Genomic DNA, 26002 nt, shown 5'->3' with positions numbered 1-26002 from the left:
ATGCAACCATTTTATACCTTTAAGCCTTTTCCTCCCATAGTGAACCAACTAGCAATTCTATAATTTTTAGTTCAGAGTCTCAGCATAGTAGAAAGAAAAGGAGGACCTGTGGCACCTTAGAGACTAACAAAATTGATTTGAGCATAAGCTTTCGTGAGCTACAGCTCACTTCTTATGCTCAAATAAATTTGTTAGTCTCTAAGGTGCCACAAGTCCTCCTTTTCTTTTTGCGGATACAGACTAACACGGCTGCTACTCTGCAATCAGCATAGTAGGTAAAGGATCCCATCTAAAAATAAAAAAACTGGAATGCTGTATTTGGTTCTACCAAATTATAACTGGGAGGCAACAGCGTCCGCTTTTCTTAAATTATAAAACAGTTTTCAATTATAAGATCAGTTTTACATAAATATTTAGAATTTCCACCTTTCGGAGTGGAAGTTTCCCATACTTGCTCCCTGCCTGAAGGTGTGTTTCTCTTTATTTCTTTCCAAGATCGAGCAAAATTCCTTCAGTTTTTTTGCAGTTATGTGAAAACTCAAACTTTTCCACTGTAAAGACTCCTAATGTATGTTTTTCTAAAAGATATGCTCTAGGAATTATTCTGGGGAAGGTATAAAGCTTGTGTATACAGGAGGTCAGACTAGAGGATCACTGTGGTCCCTTCTGACCGGAGAATCTACCCACATTTTCTGACAAAGGCTACAGCAAAATCAGCTTAAATCCAAAACTTTACATGGACAGTCTTCAGTGAGGACTATAGCACTTTTGCATGGTTGGTGGGGAGAGAGAAATGTAGACTGAAAATGAGCACAGTACATGCTTGAAAACTTTCACAAAGCAAAATCTAATGAAGCTCTGCTCTTTCCTGTCAGCTCTGCCTTTCCACGCCCAATCTCACAGGCCCAGAATTTTCTGCTCTCAAACTGCTGTTAGAACATCAAACTTCTACAAGTGAGAATGGACATTTTGGAGATTGTAGGGGGTAAGAAATCAGGATTTAGTGACAATATTTGAGTGGGGAAGGAGTTGAAAGTGACACCCAGGTTGTAAACAAGTGGAGCAGAATGGATGACGGAGCTGCTCCAATAATTGAGAAAGTATGGGGAAGGGTGGATTTAGGAGGAAAAAGAAGTTAAACTTATGACAGGTTGAGAAGTTGTTGGTACCAAGACATCCACGAAGAGATGTTTGAGACAATCAGTTGCAAGTTTGGACAGACAAGAAAAGGTAGGTCTAAAGTTATTAACACAAACAAGGTAAAGCCAAGCAGATGGATGACGTTACCTAAAGAGTTCAAAGGAACAGAAAGACCAAATACAGTTCCCACTGAATAAAGTTACAGAACAACAGGAAAAGGACACACCCAGTGAAAGATTCATAAGTACGGAAGAAAAAGAGCCATGAAAGCCAAGACTTTGCAATAGGAGGTGAGTTTCCAAAAGAACCAAGTGAGTCTAAGACCAGGGTGCTGAAGCAGAAAAAATGGAGGATGGGGTTAGGAGACAAAAGCTAGTTTGTTATTGTTAAGCATCAACAACGTGCTCAGCATCTACTTTCAGGTTTTTAGTAGTGCTCTTCACTGTGGCACCCAACTTCTTCAGGCCAGAGCCTCTGATCTAAAATATTCTCTTTTAAACAGGATTATGAGACTGTGGTCAGAGGATTAATAGGAAAAGGGATTGCAGAGCGAGTTGTAGATAAAGAGGAGGCAGCAAGGACAGAACCTTTATTTTACAAAGAGGAAAGAAAACGTTATTTCACAAGAAAAATAGGATTAAATGAAGAGATACTTAGAGGAAGGCCACATGGTTTCCACATTTTCTTGAGGTACTGAGCGAAACCAAAAAAATAATCACGGAAACAGAACAGCTGCTGAGACACAGAAAGAACAAGCAATGGGAAAGGAAAGGAGGAGGGGAAAAAAACCCTTTGCTTCATCCTCCTGCCTCTCTCACACTTCTTACTCCTTCCTGAGCCATGCTCTGCTCCAGAGAAACACCACTTCAAGGTGGTGAGGTGCCGCTATCTTGGTCCCACAGCCCTGCTGTTTGCAGGGCTTTGCCAGCTCTTCACTAGAGCAGCAAGTGCACGGGGAAGGGAAGAAGCACTACCCCATCACGTACCAGGTGGCACCCTCCCTCCCCCATCCATATCCACAAGCCACAGTTTCTTGCCATGGCCCCCAAAAATTGTGACAGGTGATAGCATAAACTCATCAGATTTGGATCATTACAAGAAATCACAGCTAGGGAGTACCTGAAAAATAGTTATCAAACTATTTATGTTGCAAAATCTATGCCATAAAATGTAATAACTACACAATGTGGACAATTTAAAATGTCTGTTGGAGTCTAACTTTTGCATTTGCTGGTTGATAATTTAAATTGTGCAACTTTAAAAAAAGTGAAAATTGTTTTGATTTTAATAACCAACTCTAGCTAAGAACCTCCAGTTCTGCCATAGTTCTGCTTTAAAAGCCATTTACACTGCTCCTGGGTTACTTATGGCATAACCAACATGCTAAAGGAAGTCAGAAAAAGAATCCTCCCACCCCCCCGCCAATTTCCAAATCATGCACTTTATACAGTTTGAAACATTAGCATACCTGATAGCCTACAAATCCACCTAATGCCCATGATCGCTCCCTGCTAATCCATCTTGCAATGCTGCTGGCACCAATTTTTCGAGGCTGGGTAACAACAATGTTGCAGTAGGTAGAGCGCTGAGTGTAGTAATCCAAAATATACTGTGGAAGTTGCGTACTTTTACCACTACCAGTTGCTCCATGTACAATTACAACTGAACTGCTTTCTATCAAAGAAACTACCTGAAATTAAATTTTTTAAAGAATGCTCATAAGACCATAAAATATTTCAGTATAGAATTTCAAATAGTATTTTAACAGTTTCCTTATTTACTTCCAAGATTTTTCTAAAAACTCATTTAAGGTAACAAACCGTGATGTGCACATATATACATGCAAATAATGTCTAGTTAGAAACAGTAACTGAAATGTTTCGATTATGAAAAAGTAGAGTAAAAATTGGCCTTGTACCACAAAGAGAGCCTTTCAATGAAATCATACATTTAATCTGGGATGAATTTAATAGCAAATTTTCCTTCTGAAATATACCATCAGTGTAGATTTGCAGTTTTAGTCCATTAACAGCAGAAGTTCAATTAATTCAGTAACTACAGTTTACCTCTTCCTTACATCTGGTTATGGGCAAATCAGGGTATTTATAATTAGTTACTGGTATACAAGTCACATCATGGGATTCACATGGAACTGGTGTTGGAGTAGCTGGAAAGAAAAGGATCAAAGTCAAGTTCCTGTAGTTACAACAACAGAAACGTGAGCTAGTGAATACATTCACTGTATCTGAAAAGCACACTCTTCAAAGGACCCTATATTACTCCAGGGGGGAATTCTTCACATCTGCGGATGTGCAGAATTCTTCTGTCCCGCCTAATTCTGTATTTTCAAGCATAAAATACATTTTGCCCAAGCAGTACTGAAGTTCTGGGGCAGAACGTATTTTCAGGGGGCCGGGGGGGGGCGATTCTCTGCCCAGTGCTGCAGAATTCCCCCAGGAGTAGAAGTTCATCACAGCACCCTGCCTGCGAAGCCAGGTTTGGACAGAGCGAAGGACACAGGGTGGCTGGTGGGTCACAGACTGGAGCTCAGAATTGCTAGTGGGGGGCGACAGACTGGGGCATGGGCTCAGAATCTAATGGGGTGACAACGTTCAGCCTGTGTATGGGGGAGGGAGGCTGCAGAGACCCATGGGGATGGGGAGGGCGGAGACAGGGGCAGATGTGCCTGACTGAATAGGAGGGGTTGGGGTCAGCCAGGGTCTGCATTGGGGAGGCTTCCCAACTCCTAAACAATCCCACCCACCCCCCAAAAAAACCAATCTTCTCCCACCCACGCCCAACACCCTCCAGGTTCACTCCTTCCCTCTCCCTCAGCTCCTCCATTACCCCCGACTCCCCCAAGCCTTTGCACTACTTCTGACAGGAAACACAGTTCTGTATTTAAATTTAAATGAATTACTCAAAGTTCTGCATTAATATGCCTGGTAAGAAATCCCTTTGTTTAAAAAAGAAAAATTACCAGAATTTTTTTTTGGTGTGTATTGTTATAGACATACTTGCTGACAGATATTTTGAAATAAATTACCAAAATAATTGAAACTGGAATGATTACATTGTGTTATTTTGACAAATAAAATATGCAGAATTTTCAAATATTGTGCGGAGAATTTTTAATTTTTTGGCACAGAATTCCACCAGAAGTACAAAATCAACATTTAGGTCATGTATTTGCTTATTAATACTCAGAAATGTATTAGGTAATTCTTCTAACAAACTGAAGGGATCTTTTCTCCATATATGCAACTGTTGGGGTTCTTTGGTAGTTATTCTAGAAAGCATTTGCTTACCTCATTGTTTCTATGCACTAGTATCATGCTCACACACTACTCTCCAATCTTACACGCTATTGAAACTACTCTCTGCATAAACCTTTTTTCCTTTCCTCTTTACCCCAGAGAACCAAAGATCCTGCACAGTCCTCATAACTATTACTACTTCCATCCCAGTTCCTAGGAATCATATCTAGGTTTTCAGAGCAACTACCAATTTATCCAACTCTTCCCAACAGATGGATAAATGGAAAGACCCTCAATTACACTCTTGCATCATTTGTTTCCTTTCATCCACCCATCCTCTCAATGAAATCCTTTTCCTTGAACTACAAGCTAAAGTCATATTTGGATATGAAACTCTGATATTAAACACTGTCTTCTTCATCTAACATCTGATCATTAACTGCTCTTAAGTAAATTCTACAGTCTCATGGCCAGAACACCTAGCTAAGAGAATTTCCAAATCCATTTATGGGCACAGTTACTATGGGGAAATATGGAAGAACATAAAATCTTTTGATGCGCACGTCACCAAGGCACATGTAGAGTAAAAGACAGAGTAAATGCTAGCTTCAGAACAGTTGGAAAAAACCCAAGAACACCTGCTTTTATGGAAGTGCAATTAGATATTATGGGTGAAAACCCAGCCTTACTGAAGTCAAGGGTAGAGCTCCCATTGACTTCAGAAGGGTCAGGATTTCACTCTAAGTCAGGGGTTCCCAACGCACTGCACCCAAAGCGTTGCCGTTTCTCAGCGACATTTCGGCAGCGATGCTTCCTCCTGCTGCCGCTTTTTGGCAGCGGCATTTCTGCGGTGGGGTGTCTGGCGCCCGCCACAGTCTTCTGGGAATAGCATATTCCCTAAGAAAGGTTGGGGACCACTGCTCTAAGTCATAAAATTCATTTATATGAACAGGCAAAGAATAACTTTCCCAGTTTCGTTGCTTTTCTGAGGAATAATGACTATGAATGTTTTCACAGAACACAGATTAGATTATAAACTCTGATATTATAGATGTTTTATTATAGAAGAGATTATAAATGTCTTTCTATGCATTTGTAATATATCTATTATTATACTGGTAACATCGAACATATCAGAATTCAGAGCTAAACAAGACAATTATACAAGAAGCAGCACTGAGAGTGTTTGTTAGGCACTTCTAGAACAGTTTCGACTGTCAATAGGAACTCTCCACAAACAATCCTTCCCATAATGTGGAAAGGATGCAGAGAAGCCTAGACTCTATATAATACATGAGATAAATAGGTCCAGATAATTGCTATGTACTCGTTCAGCTGGCATCAACAAAATATGGACAAGACAGAAGTTAGTATCAAAACAAGAGTCCTTAAAGAATATTAACGTTGTCCTTTTCTAAAAGACTTTTTGGACAGGATTCTAAATATATTCCCCAGGAAAACTCACATGTAGCATTCTGTCACAACAACATGATGCAAAGGATAACTGGCTGCCTTCTGGCACATTCAAAGATGTCACTACTGAGACGTCAGTAGCTCTGCATGATTTGACCAACACTGGAAGAAGTCTCAAGCTGTTAGGAAAATGCTTATGGCATCAGTGTGTTTAAACCATTGTTCCTAAAATAATGTCGCTTTTAAGCTATTTAAGATATTTCTATGTAATAATTTTATTACACTCAGTACTGAAAAACAAAATAACAGCACCCTGTTAAAAATATAAAGGGCACAAGCACGAAAGTCCAATTCCAAAAGTAAAGAAGGGAATTAAAGGAAAAGGTAATAAATATAGATGTGGTGGTAGCTTTAAGGACAAGTTTTTAAAAGAAGCTTTATGGTACTCTTTAAGAGTGGGAAGGGATGGAAAAAGATGGCATGAGTTCTACACTCTAGGGCTTAACATAGCAAACGCATAATATATTGCAAATTTAGACACAATGGCAGAATCCTTATAAGTCAGTGGTTCTCAAACTTTTGTACTGATGACCCCTTTCACATAGCAAGCCTCTGAGTGCAACCCCCCTTATAAATTAAAAACACTTTTTACATATATTTAACACCATTATAAATGCTTGAGGCAAAACGGGGTTTGGGGTGAAGGCGGACAGCTCGCAACCCCCCCATGTAGTAACCTTGTGACCCCCTGAGGGGTCCCGACCCCCAGTTTGAGAATCCCTGTTATAAGTGGTAGGTGCAGTATTGACAGATAACTGTGCTAACCCCAATCTCAACAAACAGATCTTCAATATAGCCAGAGCCAATACTAGTAATGGCTTTAATAACCATAAGACTACATATATATATATTGAGCAACAGGAAGATCAATTTAACCTTGAGGGATAACATTTCAAATTTCTTAATGATTATACACAACAGGAAAATGTATCAAGTTTCCCTTCTTCAGGTCATAAGGTCCACAGATCAATTTACACACTTTAGCTACTTGCAGAAGCAGACCAGTCAGCATTGGCAGCCAGGGAATAACCCACCCAAAGAATTTCCTTCCAATTGAGGTAACTTCTATAGCCAAGACAATTCAAGTCTACTTTCCTAAATCACAGAGAGCATTAAATACACTTTGAGGGAAAAGCACAATAATTTCTCCTACTGCAGAATATGGGAAATCTCATAACGATAATAAACCCAAATCCTTGGATGTAAAGTCCCTTCTCCAGTCTGTAGGATCCACAGTCTAGAAATCTGGCCCATCCCAGAGACACTGATTTGAAGATAGGAAACTTTCAGGTACAAACTCATAAATTTCTCTATTCTTCTTTGTGCTAAGGTCCATACATCCCTTACAATAGGATTTTAATGGCAGTATTTCCAGGGTATAAAACAGGATTATCCTTTAAAGGTGGACATCCAGAATAAGTTAGAGCATATATAAATTACGAACAAAAAAGTTTTAAAAAGGTTCCAAAGTCAATAAATTCAGCAGTTGAAAAATTCCAGAATTAAGGTTGCCTGTGAAACCTTATGATTCATTATGATAGCACGGGACCACAAAATTAACAGACTGTATTATAACGCATACTCTCAAGGGGGCAGAATTAAGATTGCACAGGCAACCCTCATTCTAACATTTAACTTTTAAAATGCTTGCCTTTCCAAACTTAATAATGTTCTTTCATCGTAGCTTTGCACGTTTAATTTCCTAGATTTTTAACAGAGTAAACTGAAAAGGATAGAAAAATCCATCAGGTGGCACCACACTAACATCCACATGGTTTATCAGCAGGCTGGAACCTTTAAATCAGTATTTCTCAACCTTTCCAGACTATCATACCCCTTTCAGAAGTATGATTTATCTTGCGTACGCCCAAGTTTCACCTCACTTAAACTACTTGCTTACAAAATCAGACAAACATACAAAAAAGTGAGACAGCACACTATTACTGAAAAATTGCTTACTTTCTCGTCTTTACCATATAATTATAAAATAAATCAATTGGAATATAAATGTTGTACTTACATTTTAGTGTGCAATATATAGAGCAGTATAAACAAGTCATCGTCACTCTGGTTACAGTGTGTATGGTAACACCCATTGTTTCATGTTCTTTGTGTATATAAATCTCCCCATAATATTTTCCACTGCATGCATCCGATGAAGTGAGCTGTAGCTCACTAAAGCTTATGCTCTAATAAATTTGTTAGTCTCTAACGTGCCACAAGTACTTCTTTTCTTTTTAATAGTAGGTTGTCATCCTCTATGTGCATCAGCACCAGAAGAAGCTGACAACTTGCGAAATGGGTTTCACAGATTGCTGACAGAAGAGGAATGTTGAGAATTAAGAAACTTGGATTCCATTCCTTGCCCTGGAAGGGGGTGTGCCCTAGTGCAGCAGTTCTCAACCAGGGGTCTGGGGCCCCTTAAGGGGCCTCGAGCAGGTTTCAAGGGGGCCTCCAAGCAGGGCTAGCATTAGACTCACTGTGGCCCAGGGCAGAAAGCCAAAGCCCCATTGGGCTGAAGCTCAGGTCTCTGAGCCCCACCACCCAGGGCTAAAGCTGAAGCCTGAGCAATGTAGCTTTGTGGGGGGGCCCTGTGGCATGGGGCCCCAGGCAACTGCCATGCTTGCTACCCCCTAACACCAGCCCTGGCTTTTATATGCAGAAAACTAGTTATTGTGGCCACAGGCCCCGCCCCGCTATTGGACCCCTCCCCAAAGCCCTGCCCCGCCTCTTCCCCAAGAGCGCTGTGTTCCTCCTCCTCCTCCCCCCTCCCTCCCAGCATTTGCCACACGAAATAGCTGTTTCGCAGGGCAAGCATGGGTGGGGGGGGAGAAGAAGGACACGGTGGCGCGCTCAGGGGAGGAGGCGGAGCGGAGGCAGAGTTGAGCTGGGGCGGAGTGGGGAGCTGCCGGTGGGTGCACAGCACCCACCTAATTTTTCCCCATGGGGGCTCCAGCCCCAGACCACCCACGGAGTTGGCGCCTATGACTGTGGCACAGGTGGGCCATGGAGTTTTTATAGCATGTTGGAGGAGCCTCAGAAAGAAAAAAGGTTGAGAACCTCTGCCCTAGTGGGCACAGACTTCTGCTCATTTCCCCCAATCTCAATCCCTCTGACACCACTGCCTCCAACCTGCTCCTGTCTCAGTCTTCTTGCCTACCCAGTCTTCACTACTCAAGCTTCTAGTCACATCCCTCGGCTCCAACAAATCTCATATTCACCCTCCAGACTCACTCTCCCAGTCATCCCCATCTCCACATCTCTCCCCTTCCCCAGACAGTCCCAGCTCGTCATCCAATCTGTCTCCTCCCATTCCAACTGGCTTCCTGTGTCCTGTCCCTGATTCCTTATCCAATATCAGCCCCTGCAGGTCCTTGTCCCAGTTTCTTTTTCCAGAGCTCCCCAGTTCTCCCTCGGCACCCCATAACCATGACAAATTAGTCTCTTCTCTCCCAAATCCCCATTTCCCACACTATCTGTTCCTAGTCATTTTCCTTTCCAGACAGTTTCGCTCATCCTATCCCAGTGCTTCCACTCCCCAGCCAACTGGCTTCCAGTCCCATCCCCACCATTTCCCTCATCAGATTCTAGTCCCAGTCCCCACCTCCTCCCCAATTCTCAGTCACAATTTCTCTCCCCCGCACCCTCCAGCCCGAATCTCACCAGATTCCTTGTCCCAATCTACCTCTTTCCATCTTTCTTAGTTCCTTCTGCCTTGGAATCCGATAGCTTCCACTTCCATGCTGCATGGGTGCAAGCGGGGGGGGGGGGGGAGGCGAGGGGAGGGCACACAGACAACGAGAGAGAGAGACAGGCTCTATGCTCTCAGTTCCAGTGCCTGGCCCCACCCTGATCCAAAGCAGCTCAGAGCAGCCATTGAAGGAAAAGTCCTTCTTAGTGACTTTAGCTCAATTGGTCTATGTGGATGGAACAAATGCAGCCTGGTCAGCACTAGGAGCAGTGAGAGACAGCGAGGATGAAATCTTCTGAGGTTTTAATTATTAAGCTCTAGCAAGTCTCTACTGACTATGTGTCAACAGCAATTTTTCAAAGACTTATAACTTGACCAAATTTGTCCAGATTTTAAATGGACTGGTCAAAGGCACATCCGTGACACAAAGTCCCTCCTCCAAAAACATGGGGTTACTTAAGCATTTACAAAAAGAGGTTGAGTAACTCACCTATTCCCCCAAAATACACCCCCTTTCCTGGGGAGGCTTGAGAATAATATCCCAACCAATTGGTTACAAAGTGATCACAGACCCAAACCCCTGGGTCTTAGGACAACAGAGAAATCAGTCAGGCTCTTAAAAGAAACAGAACTTTATTAGAAAGTAAAAAGGTAAAAGAAGCACCTTTGCAAAATTAGAAGGGAAGCTAATCTCACAGGGCAATCAGATTTAAAACACAGAGGATTTCCCTCTGGGCAAAAACTTTAAAGTTACAAAAAAGAAAACCAGGAATACACCTTCCCCTCAGCACAGAGAAAATCACAAGCCAAAACAAAAGTAAACTAACACATTTCCTTGCTAGTACTTACTAATTCTAATGGAGTTGGATTGCTTGCTTTCTTGATCTCTCTCCTGCAAGCACACAGAACAGACAGTCAAAAGCCTTCCCCTCCACAGATTTGAAAGTATCTTGTCCCCTTATTGGTCCTTTTGGTCAGGTGCCAGCCAGGTTACCTGAGCTTCTTAACCCTTTACAGGTAAAAGGATATTGTGCCTCTGGCCAGGAGGGATTTTATAGTACTGTATACAGGAAGGTTGTTACCCTTCCCTTTATATTTATGACGTAAGTGTTCATCTCCACTTCTGTGGGCAGTAAACATAGACAGGAAACTTTGATCTGCCCAGGGGAGGAGAATTTCTCTCTAGGGTAGTGCTGATCATCAGGGATCCTAATTTTCCAGGTCCGCCAATCATTATAATAAAATATAATTGCAATTATTGCTATTTGTATTCCTTAGAAATATTTGGTATATCTCTGTATTCTATATTTTCAGAAAATTGGGAGGGGGGGTGTAAATGCACAAAAATGCTGGAACGATCCAGTCACAGTGCATTATTCCTTTATTGTTGTCGATAGCCCTGCTGTTTCACCCTCTTGTTTTTGTTTCTTTTCATTCAGTTTATGTTTAGCGCTTTCCATGTGTTCTACAACTATCTGCCTTCTAACAATCTACAGTCTTGCTACATAGAGTACAGAACAGCACAGCACATTACCATCAACGTGAAATTTGTCCTTGCCAAACTCAGTGACACGGTCTTCAGGGGTGATTTTTAAAGTTTCAGCATCTTTTCATAACTTTAATTACTCACATCTGGAGGCTAAAGTGTAATTTCAAATGCATTAAAACATAAACCCCTATATGCTGTTGAGTAACTTCTATACGCCGGAATCAGTTTATCAGAATATGGTTAGCTATGTAAATTTTAAAAAATTCAAAAAAAGTCAACCACAAAGAGGGGGAAGTTGCGTGCATTGGATAAGTGATAGTGGTACTTTCTATAAAATTTAGTTAATATATGTTGTTGTTTTTTCAAAAATATAAAAACTAAAGATTGTCTGTAAAAATGGAAATTCCACGTTTTTCCAAGGCAAACGGATTTATAGGATCTCTGCTGATCATGTTCTTCCAAGGTTGTGATGAAAACCCTATCAGACACATTAACAATTTGCATCCGATGAAGTGAGCTGTGTAGCTCACGAAAGCTTATGCTCAAATAAATTGGTTAGTCTCTAAGGTGCCACAAGTACTCCTTTTCTTTTTGCGAATACAGACTAACACGGCTGTTACTCTGAAACCTGTCAGAATAGGTCTGTAATCCAGGGAAGGAGCAGTTCTCTGAGGCTCGACTTATTTTGTTCCAGCTGGTGGACACTGCACTCTCTTTCTGGTGCCCATGTCCATTGAACTAAATCAGGAAGATCCCTTAAAAAAAAACAAACAAACAAACAAACGAAACAAAAAAAAAAGGTTCTCTGCATTCACCAGTTGTGGGAGCCGTCCATGAGATCAGAATTCCCAACAGGCTTCAATAAGAATTGGATTTTTGTTTCTGTGACACCACTTGTTTTCCATTATGGTCATCTTCATCTTCTGTGATGTTCTGCAGAGGTGGGACCTTGTACCTAATAGACCTAGGCTGATGATCAATCCTATGACTAACTTTCCTGGCACCATGGGTTTGTGTTTGTCCTGAATCCAAGATACTCCAGGAACTATATAATTGTGTAATTTGCTTCAGGTTTCTCTCTGTACAAAATGTTTACCAGAAGAAGTTACTCACCTTTTTCATTAACAATGGTTCTTCAAGACGTGTGTGCCTATGGTTGCTCCACTGTAGGTGTATCTGCACCCGATTGGAGATTTTACATAGCAGTGTCCATTCAATGCACACATACACCCTCCCTCTCTCATGCACTGCTTCGAGGCTATCTAGTGCTGCACAGGCAAACTGCTCTCAGTTCCTTCCCTACCACAGACCCTCTGTTGGGGTGATAGATCTGTCTGTCGTTTTGGAAGAGTAGCTGAGGAAGGGGTTGAAGAGGAATAGGAGGATACATTGTTAGCTGTGTGAGATATAGGTACCACACTTATCTTGGCTAGGTGGGGGTAATAAATATAACTTTTGCTTTTTCCCGCCTTATTTTTAATAGGACCTTCAATATCAGAGGGAATGGAGGAAAAGGCACACAGCAACTCTCTGCCCCACTGAAGGAGGAAAGCATCTCCTTGCGACTGTTTTCCCCAGTCCAGCTCTGGAGCAGTAGCAGAGACATTTCTTGTTCTGGTAAGTAGCAAACAGGTCTATTGTTGGAGTTCCCCATCAACAGAATAGGTTGTGGAGCTCTGTTGGATTCATTTCCCATTCGTGGTCGTGTGAGAAATTTCGGCCGAGACTGTCTGCTGTTATATTTTTATACTCCTGCCAGGTAAGTGGCTGATATGAGCACATTGTAGTGGATGCACCAATTCCAGAGTTTTAGTGCTTCCGTGCAAAGGGAGGGTGATCTGGGGCCCCCTTCGTGATTTATGTAAAACATGCATGCTATGTTGTTTGTCATGATTTTTGTGTAAGTATCCCTGAGGAATGCAAGAAAGCGTTCGAAGGTATTTCTGACGGCTCTTAATTCCCAAAGGTTGATATGGAGTACAGCTTCCATGGGGGCCATTTGCCTTGAAGTTTGCAGTTGTTTAGGTGGGTTCCCCAGCCTATCAGAGAGGCATCTATTGTTCGAATCAGTGCTGATAGGGGATCCCTGAACAGCCATTGGATGGGTCTTTCCATCATTCCAGGATGTGTATGACCCTGGAGGGTATTGACAGTGGCTTATTTAGCTGCTTGTTGTTTAGAGTGTAAACAGATCTGAGCCATGTCTGTAGACAACTCATGAGTAATCAGGCATGAGATATCACAAATGTCCACGCTGCGATGTGCCCAGGAAGCTGAAGGCAATTTCTGGCTGGTATTTGTGGGATGGCTTGAAAGGTCTCTATGTGACTGGTCAGGGTGTTGAATCTATGCAGTGGAAGGAATGCTCTCGCTTGCACTACGTCGAGTTGGTCCCTAAAAACTCCAAAAGCTATACTGGAGTCAAAGATGATTTCTGGGTATTGAGTTGCAGTCTCAGTTGTGCAAATATGTGCATAGTTCTTTGGGTGGCTCATAGGGTGTCTTCAAAGGAATCGTCCAGATATGGGTAAATAACTATACCTAACGTTCATAGATGTGCCGCTACAACGAGAGGACCTTGGAGAATATTCTGGGTGCGAACAAAAGCCAAATGGAAGCATTCTGTACTGGTAATGGTCCTAGCCAAAGGAAACTCAGAGGAATTTTCTTTGAGACAGTAGGATGGAGATGTCGAAATAGGCATCCTGTAGGTCAAGGGCTGAAAACCAATCTCTCTGGAGATGGAATAACTGCAGCTAGTGTGATAATCTTGAATCTTTGCGCCTTCACATGGGTGTTTAGTGCTCTTTGATCTAATATGGGTCTCCCACCTCCTTTTCTCTTGGGAATCAGAAAATATCTGGAATAAAAGCCTTTGCCTCTGAGGTGAACAGGGACTGGTTCTGTGGCCCCTAGGCATAGCAGGTGGTCTATTTCCTGATGTAACACTCTCTTATGAGAAAAGTCCCTAAAGAGGGACAAGGGGAAGGGTGGTAAAGTGGACAGAGTAACCCTTAGAAATTATATCCATGACCCATTTGTTGGAAGTGATGTTTTCCCAATTCCAGAGAACGAGAGCTAGGTGACATCTGAAGGGATGTGGAAGGTCTGTATGCTGCAGCAAGTGGTTGCTAGGGGCCTCAACCAAGGCACCAAAATTGGTATTTTGAGATCGAGGGCTGAGACGTTCAAGAGTGACAGGCTGACTGCTTATGCTTTGCATCATAGGTCTTTTTCATTGTGGCTCATAGTATCACCGGTGGGGGTGACCGGGGTGGTCAGGATCTGTGAGATGGTTGTGAACTAAATTTTCTTTTCTGTCCTGGTACGTAAATTCCTAGAGTGCGCAGAGTGGTTCTGGAATCCTTTTAAGTGTGAATTGATGCATCTATCTTGTCAGCAAAGAGTCTGAAACCCTCGAAAGGGAGGTCCTCAACCATTGTCTGCACTTCCTTCAGCAGCCCTGAGAGGTGTAATCACGAAGCCAGCCTCATTACCACCACCATCGAAACTGAGAGGGTTATTGTATCCAAGACGTCCAGTGTAGTCTGCAGCACTGTTCTTCCTATCAGCTGGCCCTCATGGGTGATGGATTGATATTGTTCTTGTTGTGCTTCTGGCAAGTGGTCAATAAAGGTGCTGAATTTTCTATAAATCATGGTCGTACTTTGCCATTAAGGCTTGGTAGTTTGAAAACCTGAACTGCAGAGTTGCCGAGGAATATGCTTTCCTCCCAAATAAGTCCAGCCTTTTCCAGTCTCTGTCATAAAGGATTGATTTAGCATAGTGCTGCTTTCCTCGTGAATTAACAGCATCCATGAAATACAGTTAAGCTGAAGGTGCATAAAAAGAAAGTCTGCCTCTTTTGGGGCGGGGGGGGGGGGGAACACGTAGTACTTCTCGTATGCCCTTTTACATGTTGGCACAATAGAGGCTGGTGTCTGCCAGATAACCTTGGCAGGATCTAAAAGCACCTCATTGACTGGATGGGCAATTCTTGAAGAGGAGGAGGAGGTGTGAAAAATGTCCAGCAATTCGCGGTGGATGTCTTTCACCTCTTTGAGGGCAATTTGCAGTCTGTCAGCAACCCTCTTAGTGAAATCTTGAAAAAACTTAACACCATCGGCCAGTGATTGTGGTGGGAGCATCACCACCTCATCCAGTGAGGAGGAAAAGATATTTCCCAGTGGTGTAGTCTCCTCTTCTAGTCTGGCCACCTGCTCCTCAAAAGTTTCCTCCTGAAATTCTGGGGCTCTGGACACAGTGACTGTAGGAGATTGCGTAGTAGACACACTCTGTCTGTCTGTGTAGGAGACACTAGATGCCCGAGAAGCATGGTGTCTACAGGCTGCCCATGGGTCCCAGTACAGCGACTGGTGCTAAGGAAAGAGCATGGGTGGCAGCACCCACAGATGGCCATACCAGGAGGGTTGGAGATGGGAGTGTGAGTGTAGTTGGGAAAATCCTGATTGTTGTAATGATAAGGCATGGTGTGAGGCCAGAGAGAGGTGGTCGTCTTGGTCACTGTCTGACTCCTCGCTGTAATAGGTGGGGCAGATAAGAAAGCTGGAGGTGAATGTCCCAATGCCGCTGATGATTCTGGCAACCAGGACATGCTCAGTACTGCAGTCCTGGTACCAAGCAGCAAGTAGCAAGGACTTTGGCGTCTGACTGAGAACTCTGAAGTAGAGGGGAGGAGGGCAGGTCATGGAGCACCCGTAAGGACACACATCTCAAAGAACTATCATCACTGCACAAGGTGAGTAACTTCCTCCTCTTTTTTCAAATATTGTCCCTATGGGTGCTCCTCTGTAGGTGACTTCACAGCAGTATCCCCTATCATGGGCGGGGGCTTTGGAGTGGAGTCTTTTATTGATAATACTGTTGTTACGAATTACACCTGGTAGGACACGCACACAAATGCTGCGAATTACACCTGGTAGGACACGCACAGTTCGAATCTAGGCTGAGGCACATAAACAAAGTCCACAACTGCAGAGTTCCCAAAAAACACTAAGTTTATTACGCTCGAGCGTGGTGCCCTCCTGCTAGCCAGGAGGGGACCCCGAATACAGATTATACAAAGGTTATATACTTTTTAGCAAAGCCTGTTGCCCTCGTGCATCGGAAACCTTAGCCAATAAACAAACCCTTTTCTTATCTATCACCTATCCCTGCTTGGTGCATTCCTCCTGCTAAACCAGTATGTTAATTACACAGCATGGTCCTAAAGCCATGCATCAGTAACTTTTATTATCAGGATGGGAGGCCTCACATCAAAGGCCAGGAGATAGGGACTGACAAAAAAAAAAACAGATACCGGGAGTCAAGGCAGGCTGGAGACAAGGAGGATGATTTTCACAGGAAAGCAGTATCCAAGGAACACGCCTCCTGGTGCATGATGTGCTTGTTTTTAGACAATGGTGGGCCCCAAACCAAAATGGAGTCACATGTGCTAACTTTTCCTTAACACTGTGGAGCTGTATATAGCTCCGAGGCAAAAGACGGTGGCTATTTGACTCTGCATTAGCTCTCACTATCACTGGCAAAAAGGTATTTTCCTCCTGTTGTACTTTAACCTGCTTGAACTTGCCATATGACCTGTATTCCGTTATATAGTGTCTGGCATGGGTCAAGATTGTAAATGGACTTACTCAGTAGCCTTCGCTCTCCATACAGAAAAGATAGTCTGGACATTCCTAGCTACCCTCTCTTGCAATACGAAGGTACAGGGACATTCAATGAAATTGAAAAGCAGCAAATTTAAACCAAGAAGAAAGTGATCTCTCTTTACAAATGCAATGCAGTTAGCTACAACTGCAACAAGTTATCATTGAGCCCAACTGCTTAGTAGGAGTCAAAAAAGAGACTAGCCATTTATATGGATAACAAGAACATTCCACATTACAACAACAAAAAACAAGCTTTGAAAGGGATATAAACCCTCATGCTTTAGGTGCACACCAGCCAGTAACTAATTATGGTTAGGAAGAAGCTTCCCCTCTGGGGAGGTTATTCCTTAAATGCCTATGGCAAGGTTTCATGGACCTTCCCTCTGGATCACTATGCTGAACTAGATGGACCACCAGTCTAATTCACTAGGATGATTCCCATATCCCTAAATCAAGTAAAACAAGTGCCACAAAAACAATTGTTAATTATAACTGAGTCTTAGCCCTCCTAAAATCTGCAGTCGTTAACATTTTACTATCCGTAAAATTTATTTTAAGATAGGTGCTTTGTTTGGCCTTTAAAAAAAAACATTTATGATTGAGGTATTAATCTCACACTTCTCAAACTCAGATGCTGTTTTCCCTTTTAACACTATCCAGCCATAGGAATCTTGAATCTGCTTATTTGGAAGAAGTGGTGGCAGCCATATATTTCAAATGTCTTGAATGTTTTGTTATACAGAAAGTCTTGCTAGGTTTTTGCCACTTTGTCGCAGAATGCCACAGGCCGTCTTCTAGTCCCATCACTATCCAGTCTGCTTAGTTTCCCCGCAATTTATACCATACAGCTGGGGGCAGAACACTGATCAGAAGAGATTGACTGCAACACAGGAATCTGCATGAACTGAGCTCCTACACCATGACAAAGTGGAACAGTACGAAAAGACAAGAGAGAAATAACTGGAGAGCATCCATACGCTATTCTGTGTTTTTATTTATATTCAGTGGGATAATTAATAAATGCTGTTTCAGTAAATGACAAGTTAAAGGAGGGATGTAACTATTTATAGTATATTGAGGGTATAAACATGAAGGAGAAGTTTTAGGGCAGACCAAGAAAACAGAAATAGGAGAAATGGAAGAATATTAGGAAAAGATAAATTTAGCAGGCAGAATATCAGTAAAGATTTCTCAGCTGGAATATATAAACTTCCTATTTCTTTCATGAAAAGTATTGCAAGCACCAATCTCTTTTAAAAATAAATTGGTGAAAGCATTAGAAAATATACTTTAGGTAGAAATCTTGTGTTAGCAAGGGAAAAGGTGTACAAATGACATATTTGTCTATAATCACTATTAATATATAATGGCATAACTAGGCATTCTGCAATTAAAGGACTATTTAGCTCATTTCTTTTATGAAACTTCACATACTGGGGCCAACTTGATGCCCTCTCACCTAGTCACTGAAAGAGATGAGAAGACTAGGGCATACACTGTATCTTTATCAAAAAAAGGGCTGTCCTACATTAACTTATTCTGAGGTTAAGTAGCATGGTAACTGTTTGAAGCTGAGCTATCTTGACATCCTAGTCAGTTTCACACTCCTATCAGAACTGCTGGGAAAGTGGTGCAGTCAAATTTCCCTCTACTAAGGGCATTTTGAAGGGGGAGACACACATACATAGAAATAAACTGAAGTGGATGACAGCAGTGCAGGAAAAGAGGCCAAGAGAAACAACAATCAATTGGATTGGTAACTAAAGAGTTAATTTCGATATTAGTAACTTGTAAGACGCCCCATTGTGTTAATTTTGATTGATTAAATGAGCCAAGCAAGTCAAAGGTATTAATGAGACGCAGTCATTGTTCAACTCTAAACAGTCCTGGTTAAGGTTCTGAGCACAGAGACCTCGACATGCTTAGTCCTATGGCAAGCATACCATTACATTTTTAAAAAACTTTTATTAAAGATACAGAAAAAGGAAAAACAGTTAGTATTTGAAATGTAAGTATTAATTAAGACTTTCATTTTAACAATATTCCTTATTCATTTTCACTTTAGCTATAGAGTTTTCAAAAGGAAAAAACTCCTTGTTGGACAGTTTTTCCGATAGTATTAAAGAGGGTAATAACTGTCCTTTTGGGGGGCAGAGTGGAAGAAGAAAAGTCAGTTGAGAGGACTGGACTTTAACAGCTCCAGACCATGCTTCCTGGGGGGGGGGGGGGAAAAAACCCCACACATAAAAGGGAAGAGCAAAGAACAGCAAAGATAGAAAATGCAGCTTTTGTCTCTGTGCCGATTCCTATTTGCAACCTCACTGCTAGAGAAACACAGCCCAGCAAACAGTCTCATCAACCACTCCAAAACCTGACAAATTTTTACCAGTATCAGGGCTATTTAGGGGATTGCTTTAGCTGCTTCTTTGGTCATGAGGCTTTCACCAGTGTTGCAAAGGATACAGTCTTGTCTGGCTATGCCAGACTCTTTAATTTAAAAAGAGATAGCAAAAAGATACAAAAGAAGAAATACGGTGGGTGAGGGAAGCATGGCAGAGGGTGGACAAAGTCTCACATTTCAGGCAGTGTTCAGGATTTAGCCAAAGCCAGTGGAGGTGGCAATGTCATCTGGGTCCCTCTCTCTGGCCTGTACATCCCTCAGGCTCAGGTTAGAGAAGGCCCAACGGTCTGATGGTGAATCCCAAGGTCCCAGGCCACAGTGGAAGTGGCAGCCATTATGGTGAAGCTCACCCTTTCCAGTCCACCAGTCTCCCAGCCAGCCTACTTGAGTCTCTCCCCAAAAAAAGCCACAAAGGAAAGTGATAGGGACAAGAGCCCATTCTCTCATTTTATCTACCAATTAGGCTTAATTTACAACCCACCAACTTTGGGCCATTAGTTTCCAGTCCCACACTCCTTTTGTTTACCAGGCATGACATCTCAACACAGTGCTCGAGTTATATCAGTAGGCCTTTTTGTTTAGACTAATTCAGTCCATCTTCCATTTGTAGCTTTTTCCATCAACATTTGTTACAGGTGATTGGAATATTTTATATTTAGTCCACTTTCCAACAGTTGGACTTACAATTGGGGGCTTACTAGGCCCAAAATATTACCACAAACCATCTCTTTAAGTATACATGGAAAAACCTTCTCACACAAATATATGCATATATTGCAATCCTAAATTAAATATATATAACCTTAAAGCGCACTGCATCTGTGCACTTGCATCTGCATACAACCCACTTATACACATAAGTCAACTGTTCACTTGTTAATACCAGTCCATCCTTAAACAAAATACAACAAATGCAGACATAATATGCCACAAACAGACCCCATAGTTTAAGCTCTTGTGGTTTTTTTTTTTTAACATTAGGATCAGGAGTGGGCAAAGAGTATTCATTGTTCACCTGGTCCAAAGTGAACGCTGTCACATTTGTCCAATTCTTGCGCCTCCAGTTTTCTGTACTTTTCAATATATTCAGCTCCAGCGTTCTCTTTGTTATGTACCCTGAAAAAGAAATGAAAACAAGTTAATGTATGCTTTCTAGCCTCAAGGAAAAGGGTAAACAAATCTCTGGGGATAACAGGGTTACTCAATAACTTCAGGACCTCCACATTATGCCATGGCAGGATCTACCCTACAGAATGCAGCACCCAGGCAGCAATGTTGTCCCTGGTACTTAGATGCTATCCTGGTTATGATTTTCTGAACATCTTTACGTTCTGAATTCCAGACCCCCGAGTGACCAATAATGGTGGGGGAGGAGGGCTGACCATTTAGTCCTAATTTTCCCATCAAAATAGAAATTAAGATTTCTTTTGGACAAAAAGCCCAGATAATTCTGCCAAGAAAGGATTAAACAGAACACTATAATTCTTTTTTAATATCCATCTTGCATGATTCTCTGGAGGTAGAATAGTAACATGAGAAAATATGATCATATTTGCAGCCTTAAGGAAGTTTGTTGTCCTTGAGATTAAAAAAAGGGTGGGGGGGTTGTTTTGTTTTTGCAGGGAGGAGGTAGAACAACACTATTAATGAGCATTAGATCAATGGCCTCACTTGAAATCCTAAAAGTTATATTAGTTATGTCTAAGAATCAGGAATATACCTTCTACATCCTGCCAATTCATAAAGTATTCTGTTCTATATAACACATAGCAAACAATATGAACAAGAAGAAAAGGAGTACTTGTGGCACCTTAGAGACTAACAAATTCATTTTAGCATAAGCTTTCGTGAGCTACAGCTCAGTTCATCGGATGCATTCATTGGAAAATACAGTGGGGAGATTTATATACATAGAGAACATGAAACCATGGGTGTTACCATACACACTGTAACGAGAGTGATCACTTAAGGTGAGATATTACCAGCAGGAGAGCGCGGGGGGGAGGAGGGGGGCACACCTTTTGTAGTGATAATCAAGGTGGCCATTTCCAGCAGTTGACAAGAACGTGTGAGGAACAGTGGGGGGGAACAAACATGGGGAAACAGTTTTACTCTGTGTAATGACCCATCCACTCCCAGTCTCTATTCAAGCCTAAGTTAATTGTATCCAGTTTGCAAATTAATTCCAATTCAGCAGTCTCTTGTTGGAGTCTGTTTTCGACTTTTTTTTGGTTGAAGTATTGCCACTTTTAGGTTTGTAATTGAGTGACCAAAGAGATTGAAGTGTTCTCCCTCTGATTTGTGTCCATTTATTCTTTTACATAGAGACTGTCCAGTTTGGCCAATGTACATAGCAGAGGGGCATTGCTGGCACATATCACATTGGTAGATGTGCAGGTGAACGAGCCGCTGATAGTGTGGCTGATGTGATTAGGCCCTATGATGGTGTCCCCTGAATAGATATGTGGACACAGTTGGCAACAGGCTTTCTTACAAGGACAGATTCCTGGGTTAGTGGTTCTGTTGTGTGGTGTGTGGTTGCTGGTGAGTATTTGCTTCAGGTTGGGGGGCTGTCTGTAAGCAAGGACTGGCCTGTCTCCCAAGATCTGTGAGAGTTATGGGTCGTCCTTCAGGATAGGTTGTAGATCCTTCATGATGCATTGGAAAGGTTTTAGTTGGGGGCTGAAGGTGATGGCTAGTGACGTTCTGTTACTTTCTTTGTTGGGCCTGGCCTGTAGTAGGTGACTTCTGGGTACTCTTCTGGCTCTGTCAATCTGTTTCTTCACTTCAGCAGGTGGGTACTGTTGTAAGAACGCTTGATAGAGATCTTTTAGGTGTTTGTCTCTGTCTGAGGGGTTGGAGCAAATGTGTGGTTGTATCGTAGAGCTTGGCTGTAGACAATGGATCGTGTGGTGTGGTCTGGATGAAAGCTGGAGGCACGTAGGTAGGAAAAGCGGTCAGTAGGTTTCCGGTATAGGGTGGTGTTTATGTGACCATCGCTTATTAGCACTGTAGTGTCCAGGAAGTAGATCTCTTGTGTAGACTGGTCTGGGCTGAGGTTGATGGTGGGATGGAAATTGTTGAAATCATGGTGGAATTCCTCAAGGGCTTCTTTTCCATGAGTCCAGATGATGAAGATGTCATCAATGTAGCGCAAGTAAAGTAGGGGCATTAGGGGACGAGACTGAGGAAGCGTTGTTCTAAGTCAGCCATAAAAATGTTGGCATACTGTGGGGTCATGTGGGTACCCACAGCAGTACCGCTGAGTTGAAGGTATACATTGTCCCCAAATGAGAAATAGTTATGGGTGAGGACAAGGTCACAAAGTTCAGCCACCAGGTTTGCCGTGACATTATCGGGGATACTGTTCCTGACGGCTTGTAGTCCATCTTTGTGTGGAATGTTGGTGTAGAGGGCTTCTACATCCATAGTGGCCAGGATGGTGTTTTCAGGAAGATCACCGATGGATTGTAGTTTCCTCAGGAAGTCAGTGGTGTCTCGAAGATAGCTGGGAGTGCTGGTAGCGTAGGGCCTGAGGAGGGAGTCTACATAGCCAGACAATCCTGCTGTCAGGGTGCCAATGCCTGAGAAGATGGGGCATCCAGGATTTCCAGGTTTATGGATCTTGGGTAGCAGATAGAGTACCCCCAGGTCGGGGCTCCAGGGGTGTGTCTGTGCGGATTTGTTCTTGTGCTTTTTCAGGGAGTTTCTTGAGCAAATGCTGTAGTTTCTTTTGGTAACCCTCAGTGGGATCAGAGGGTAATGGCTTGTAGAAAGTGGTGCTGGAGAGCTGCCGAGCAGCCTCTTGTTCATACTCCGACCTATTCATGATGACAACAGCACCTCCTTTGTCAGCCTTTTTGATTATGATGTCAGAGTTGTTTCTGAGGCTGTGGATGGCATTGTGTTCTGCACGGCTGAGGTTATGGGGCAAGTGATGTTGCTTTTCCACAATTTCAGCCCGTGCATGAACAAGCTGCCTTATGGATCCCCTCCGAAACAAGAGCAGCAGATGTACAGTAAAGAATTTAAAAGTTTGAATAATTAAAAGTGAACAATTTGTCTTATTGTTGGAGTGATACATCAAAATCTACACAGCAAAAAAAGTTTTAGTGATAATTCCTTTCTAATAATGGCTGTTTGCTTGCTTGGACTACAAAATAATTAGTCTGTCATCAGTTTCAGTCATTCTGCTCCCTTCCCGGTCTACCATTTCAGTTTCTTGTCTACCCCAGCCCACCACTACAAACCCATAAATCAAAACTATATTCTGGCAATTAGATACTACTGCAAGCACTCTGCACCCGCTGCTACTTCTGTTTAGTCCATTGCTAATCTCAGTCCATTGTTAGTTCAAACCATATTCCAATGACATTCTCACAGAAACACTTTGTTGTACGATCATCTAGTCTATGCATTTCCTTGGCCCAAACAATCAAGTAGGACAGTGGGACCCCTCACCCCAGGCAGCTGCAGGGGGTTCCCCCACCAGGGCGGGGAGTTGCAGGGGTGCTGGCTGGGAGTTCCAGCCCCGGGGGAAAAAATGTCACGGAGGTCAATGGAAGTCATGGATTCCATGACCTCCGTGACACAATCATAGCCTTAGTTATATGCAATTGAAAACAGTGCCTTACATAGGAAGTGTTAAGCAACCTTAATTATAGGGAATACTAATGCCCTCACCTATAATACAAATGCTCTATGATCTGTCATGGCTGTCTGTTGGAACATAACATGTTAGCATATACCAATGAAGCCCTAAATAGCCTGTGACCTGCCTATTTTTAGAAATACTTTAGATCAGTGGATGAGCCTGAGCTGGAGCTTCCTTGGCCTCAAAGGGTATGTCTACACTGTAATTAGATACCTGCAGCTGCTCCGTGCCAGCTGGCTTGGGCTGTTCAACTGCATTGTAGATGTTCAGATTCAGGCTGAAACCTTGGCCCTAGGACCCTGTGGGGTGGGAAGTTCCCAGAGCTCTAGCTACACATGGAACCTAAACATCTACACCACAATTAAACAGCTCCTTATTCTGGGCCCCATGAGCCTGCGTCAGGGGCCCACTGCAGGGGTCTAACAGCAGGTAGACGTAACCAAAGAGAAGTCTGGCTGGCAAGATGTACTCTATGAAGGCACCTGGGTGATGTTTAAGGGGAAATATTTACAGAAGGTGGGATACTTTTCCTCATTTACCTTTTGCTATATGATTTAACTACTGTTATTTTTGCAGGGCTGGTACTGATTTTACTTTTTTCACTGTTTTCAACTGTTTTTAAATAACTTATTGGCACGTGTTTGGAACAGACACCTTTGTGGTAGTATTATAAATCCAAACAATATAAAAAAATTAATGTCAAATGAACAAAATACAACTGTCATTTCAGGAGAATTACTAGAAGGGAAACACAGTTTAACACGAGAAATTGTTGGCACATTCAGCTGTAAATGCTCTCAGTGCACTGAGGGCGCCTTGCTTTAAATAAATTCAGCAAGAGAAAGGTCTTCCTTTACTTGAAGCTATAAAATGACCTCCAATAGGTCAACCAGGCAAACATAACAAAAGGAAATCACTCAGTAAATTTTAAATTAGAACACTCTTTTGAAATATCAGACAAAATAGACTTTTTTGAACAGTTTTCACAATGGAAAAAATGACAAAGCTCAGCCACTATTGCATTAACATGCCAGGTCCAACTAAAGGAAAATGTCTTGTTTAATGAAACATACTAAAATATTTATATACACTGAATATAGTGCGTTTTAGGTGCTAGTATTTTAAAAATTGTTAAATACAAAGATGTATACATAATGATGTTCCCTGAAAAATAACTGATTCCCCCAACAAGTGCTTGACCTATGAAGAGAATGTTAAATGTAATGGTAAGCAAAAATTGTTAAGGATGTGTCCTCTTAAGGAGGAAGATACTTTCTGGGGAAGAAGCAAGAGACTGTAATTTTCCACTTAATACAACTCTGTTTGTGGAGAAGGAAAAAAAAACAAACAAACAAACAAACAAACAAACAATTTGCAACTGTTCCAGTCTTGGATTTGCCATTAATTTCACCTTAAAAAAGATGTGAATGCACCTTAAATTGGATAGAATGCATAAGCTTAATCAAAATAGTTAGTGAATGATCACAAACAAAGTGTTCTTGGATGAGGTTTACAAAAAACACTTAACTGTCATGTTTCTGATACATTTATTTTTCCCACTTTAATTTCCATATTTCATTCACCAGAACACTGCTGTTAGTATGGGACTAAGAGTTATACTTAAAAACTCATGGGATTCACTTTCTAGATCAAAAAAGAAATGGTCTGAACTAAGTTGTTGCTATCCAATACAAGAATGCTCTCCCGCGTCTCTCCCAGTAGCATAGCTTCCTCTTTTCTCCTCTTCACACAAACCTCACGAAAAAAGGATAGAAACCTAAAGCTGCAAAGGAATTGTTATATAGGGAGCAGTACTACTACTTTAAAATTTCAGTATAATACACACAGTAGACTGTTTCATGGCCTCTTTTCTGAAGCTAAAATAATGTGACACTTTACATAACTGAACATTTGCTATAACAGCGAATAACCTTCAACTAGGGTTTGCTGAAGGTCACAATAAAAGTGTCTTTCCTTTTACTGGCAGTTGATATTCAATACTTTGAGTTTGTAATCTTAACTACAAAGATATGCTAACTTAAAAGAAAATGTACAGCCAGTCAAAAGTCCTAATACTCAATCCTATAAGGCATGCAGAATGATTTTAGAAATTCAGCTTCAGGGCTTTATATTTACATTCTAAATAAAAAAAACTGAAAATGGTAGCACTACAACAGGAAGCCACTAGTGGAAATATTACTGTTCTGAATTAGGGCAGTGTAGCC

General features: G+C 42.0%; 1 protein-coding gene across 1 annotated transcript in view; it reads right to left on the bottom strand.

The window, feature by feature from the left end:
- The window catches only part of TDRD9 (tudor domain containing 9), a 149281-nt gene that overhangs the window by 111358 nt on the left and 11921 nt on the right, over positions 1-26002 (bottom strand). The window contains exons 2-4 of the mRNA XM_037901049.2: positions 20139-20239; positions 3207-3307; positions 2609-2830 (exon numbers count right to left, since the gene is read on the bottom strand). Of these exons, the coding sequence (XP_037756977.2) occupies positions 2609-2830; positions 3207-3307; positions 20139-20239 (424 nt within the window). The remainder of the gene's footprint in view (positions 1-2608; positions 2831-3206; positions 3308-20138; positions 20240-26002) is intronic.

Source organism: Chelonia mydas, chromosome 6 (genome assembly GCF_015237465.2).
Source record: "Chelonia mydas isolate rCheMyd1 chromosome 6, rCheMyd1.pri.v2, whole genome shotgun sequence".
Taxonomy (NCBI): Eukaryota; Metazoa; Chordata; order Testudines; family Cheloniidae; genus Chelonia; species Chelonia mydas.
This window is presented reverse-complemented; position numbering and strand designations above follow the sequence as displayed.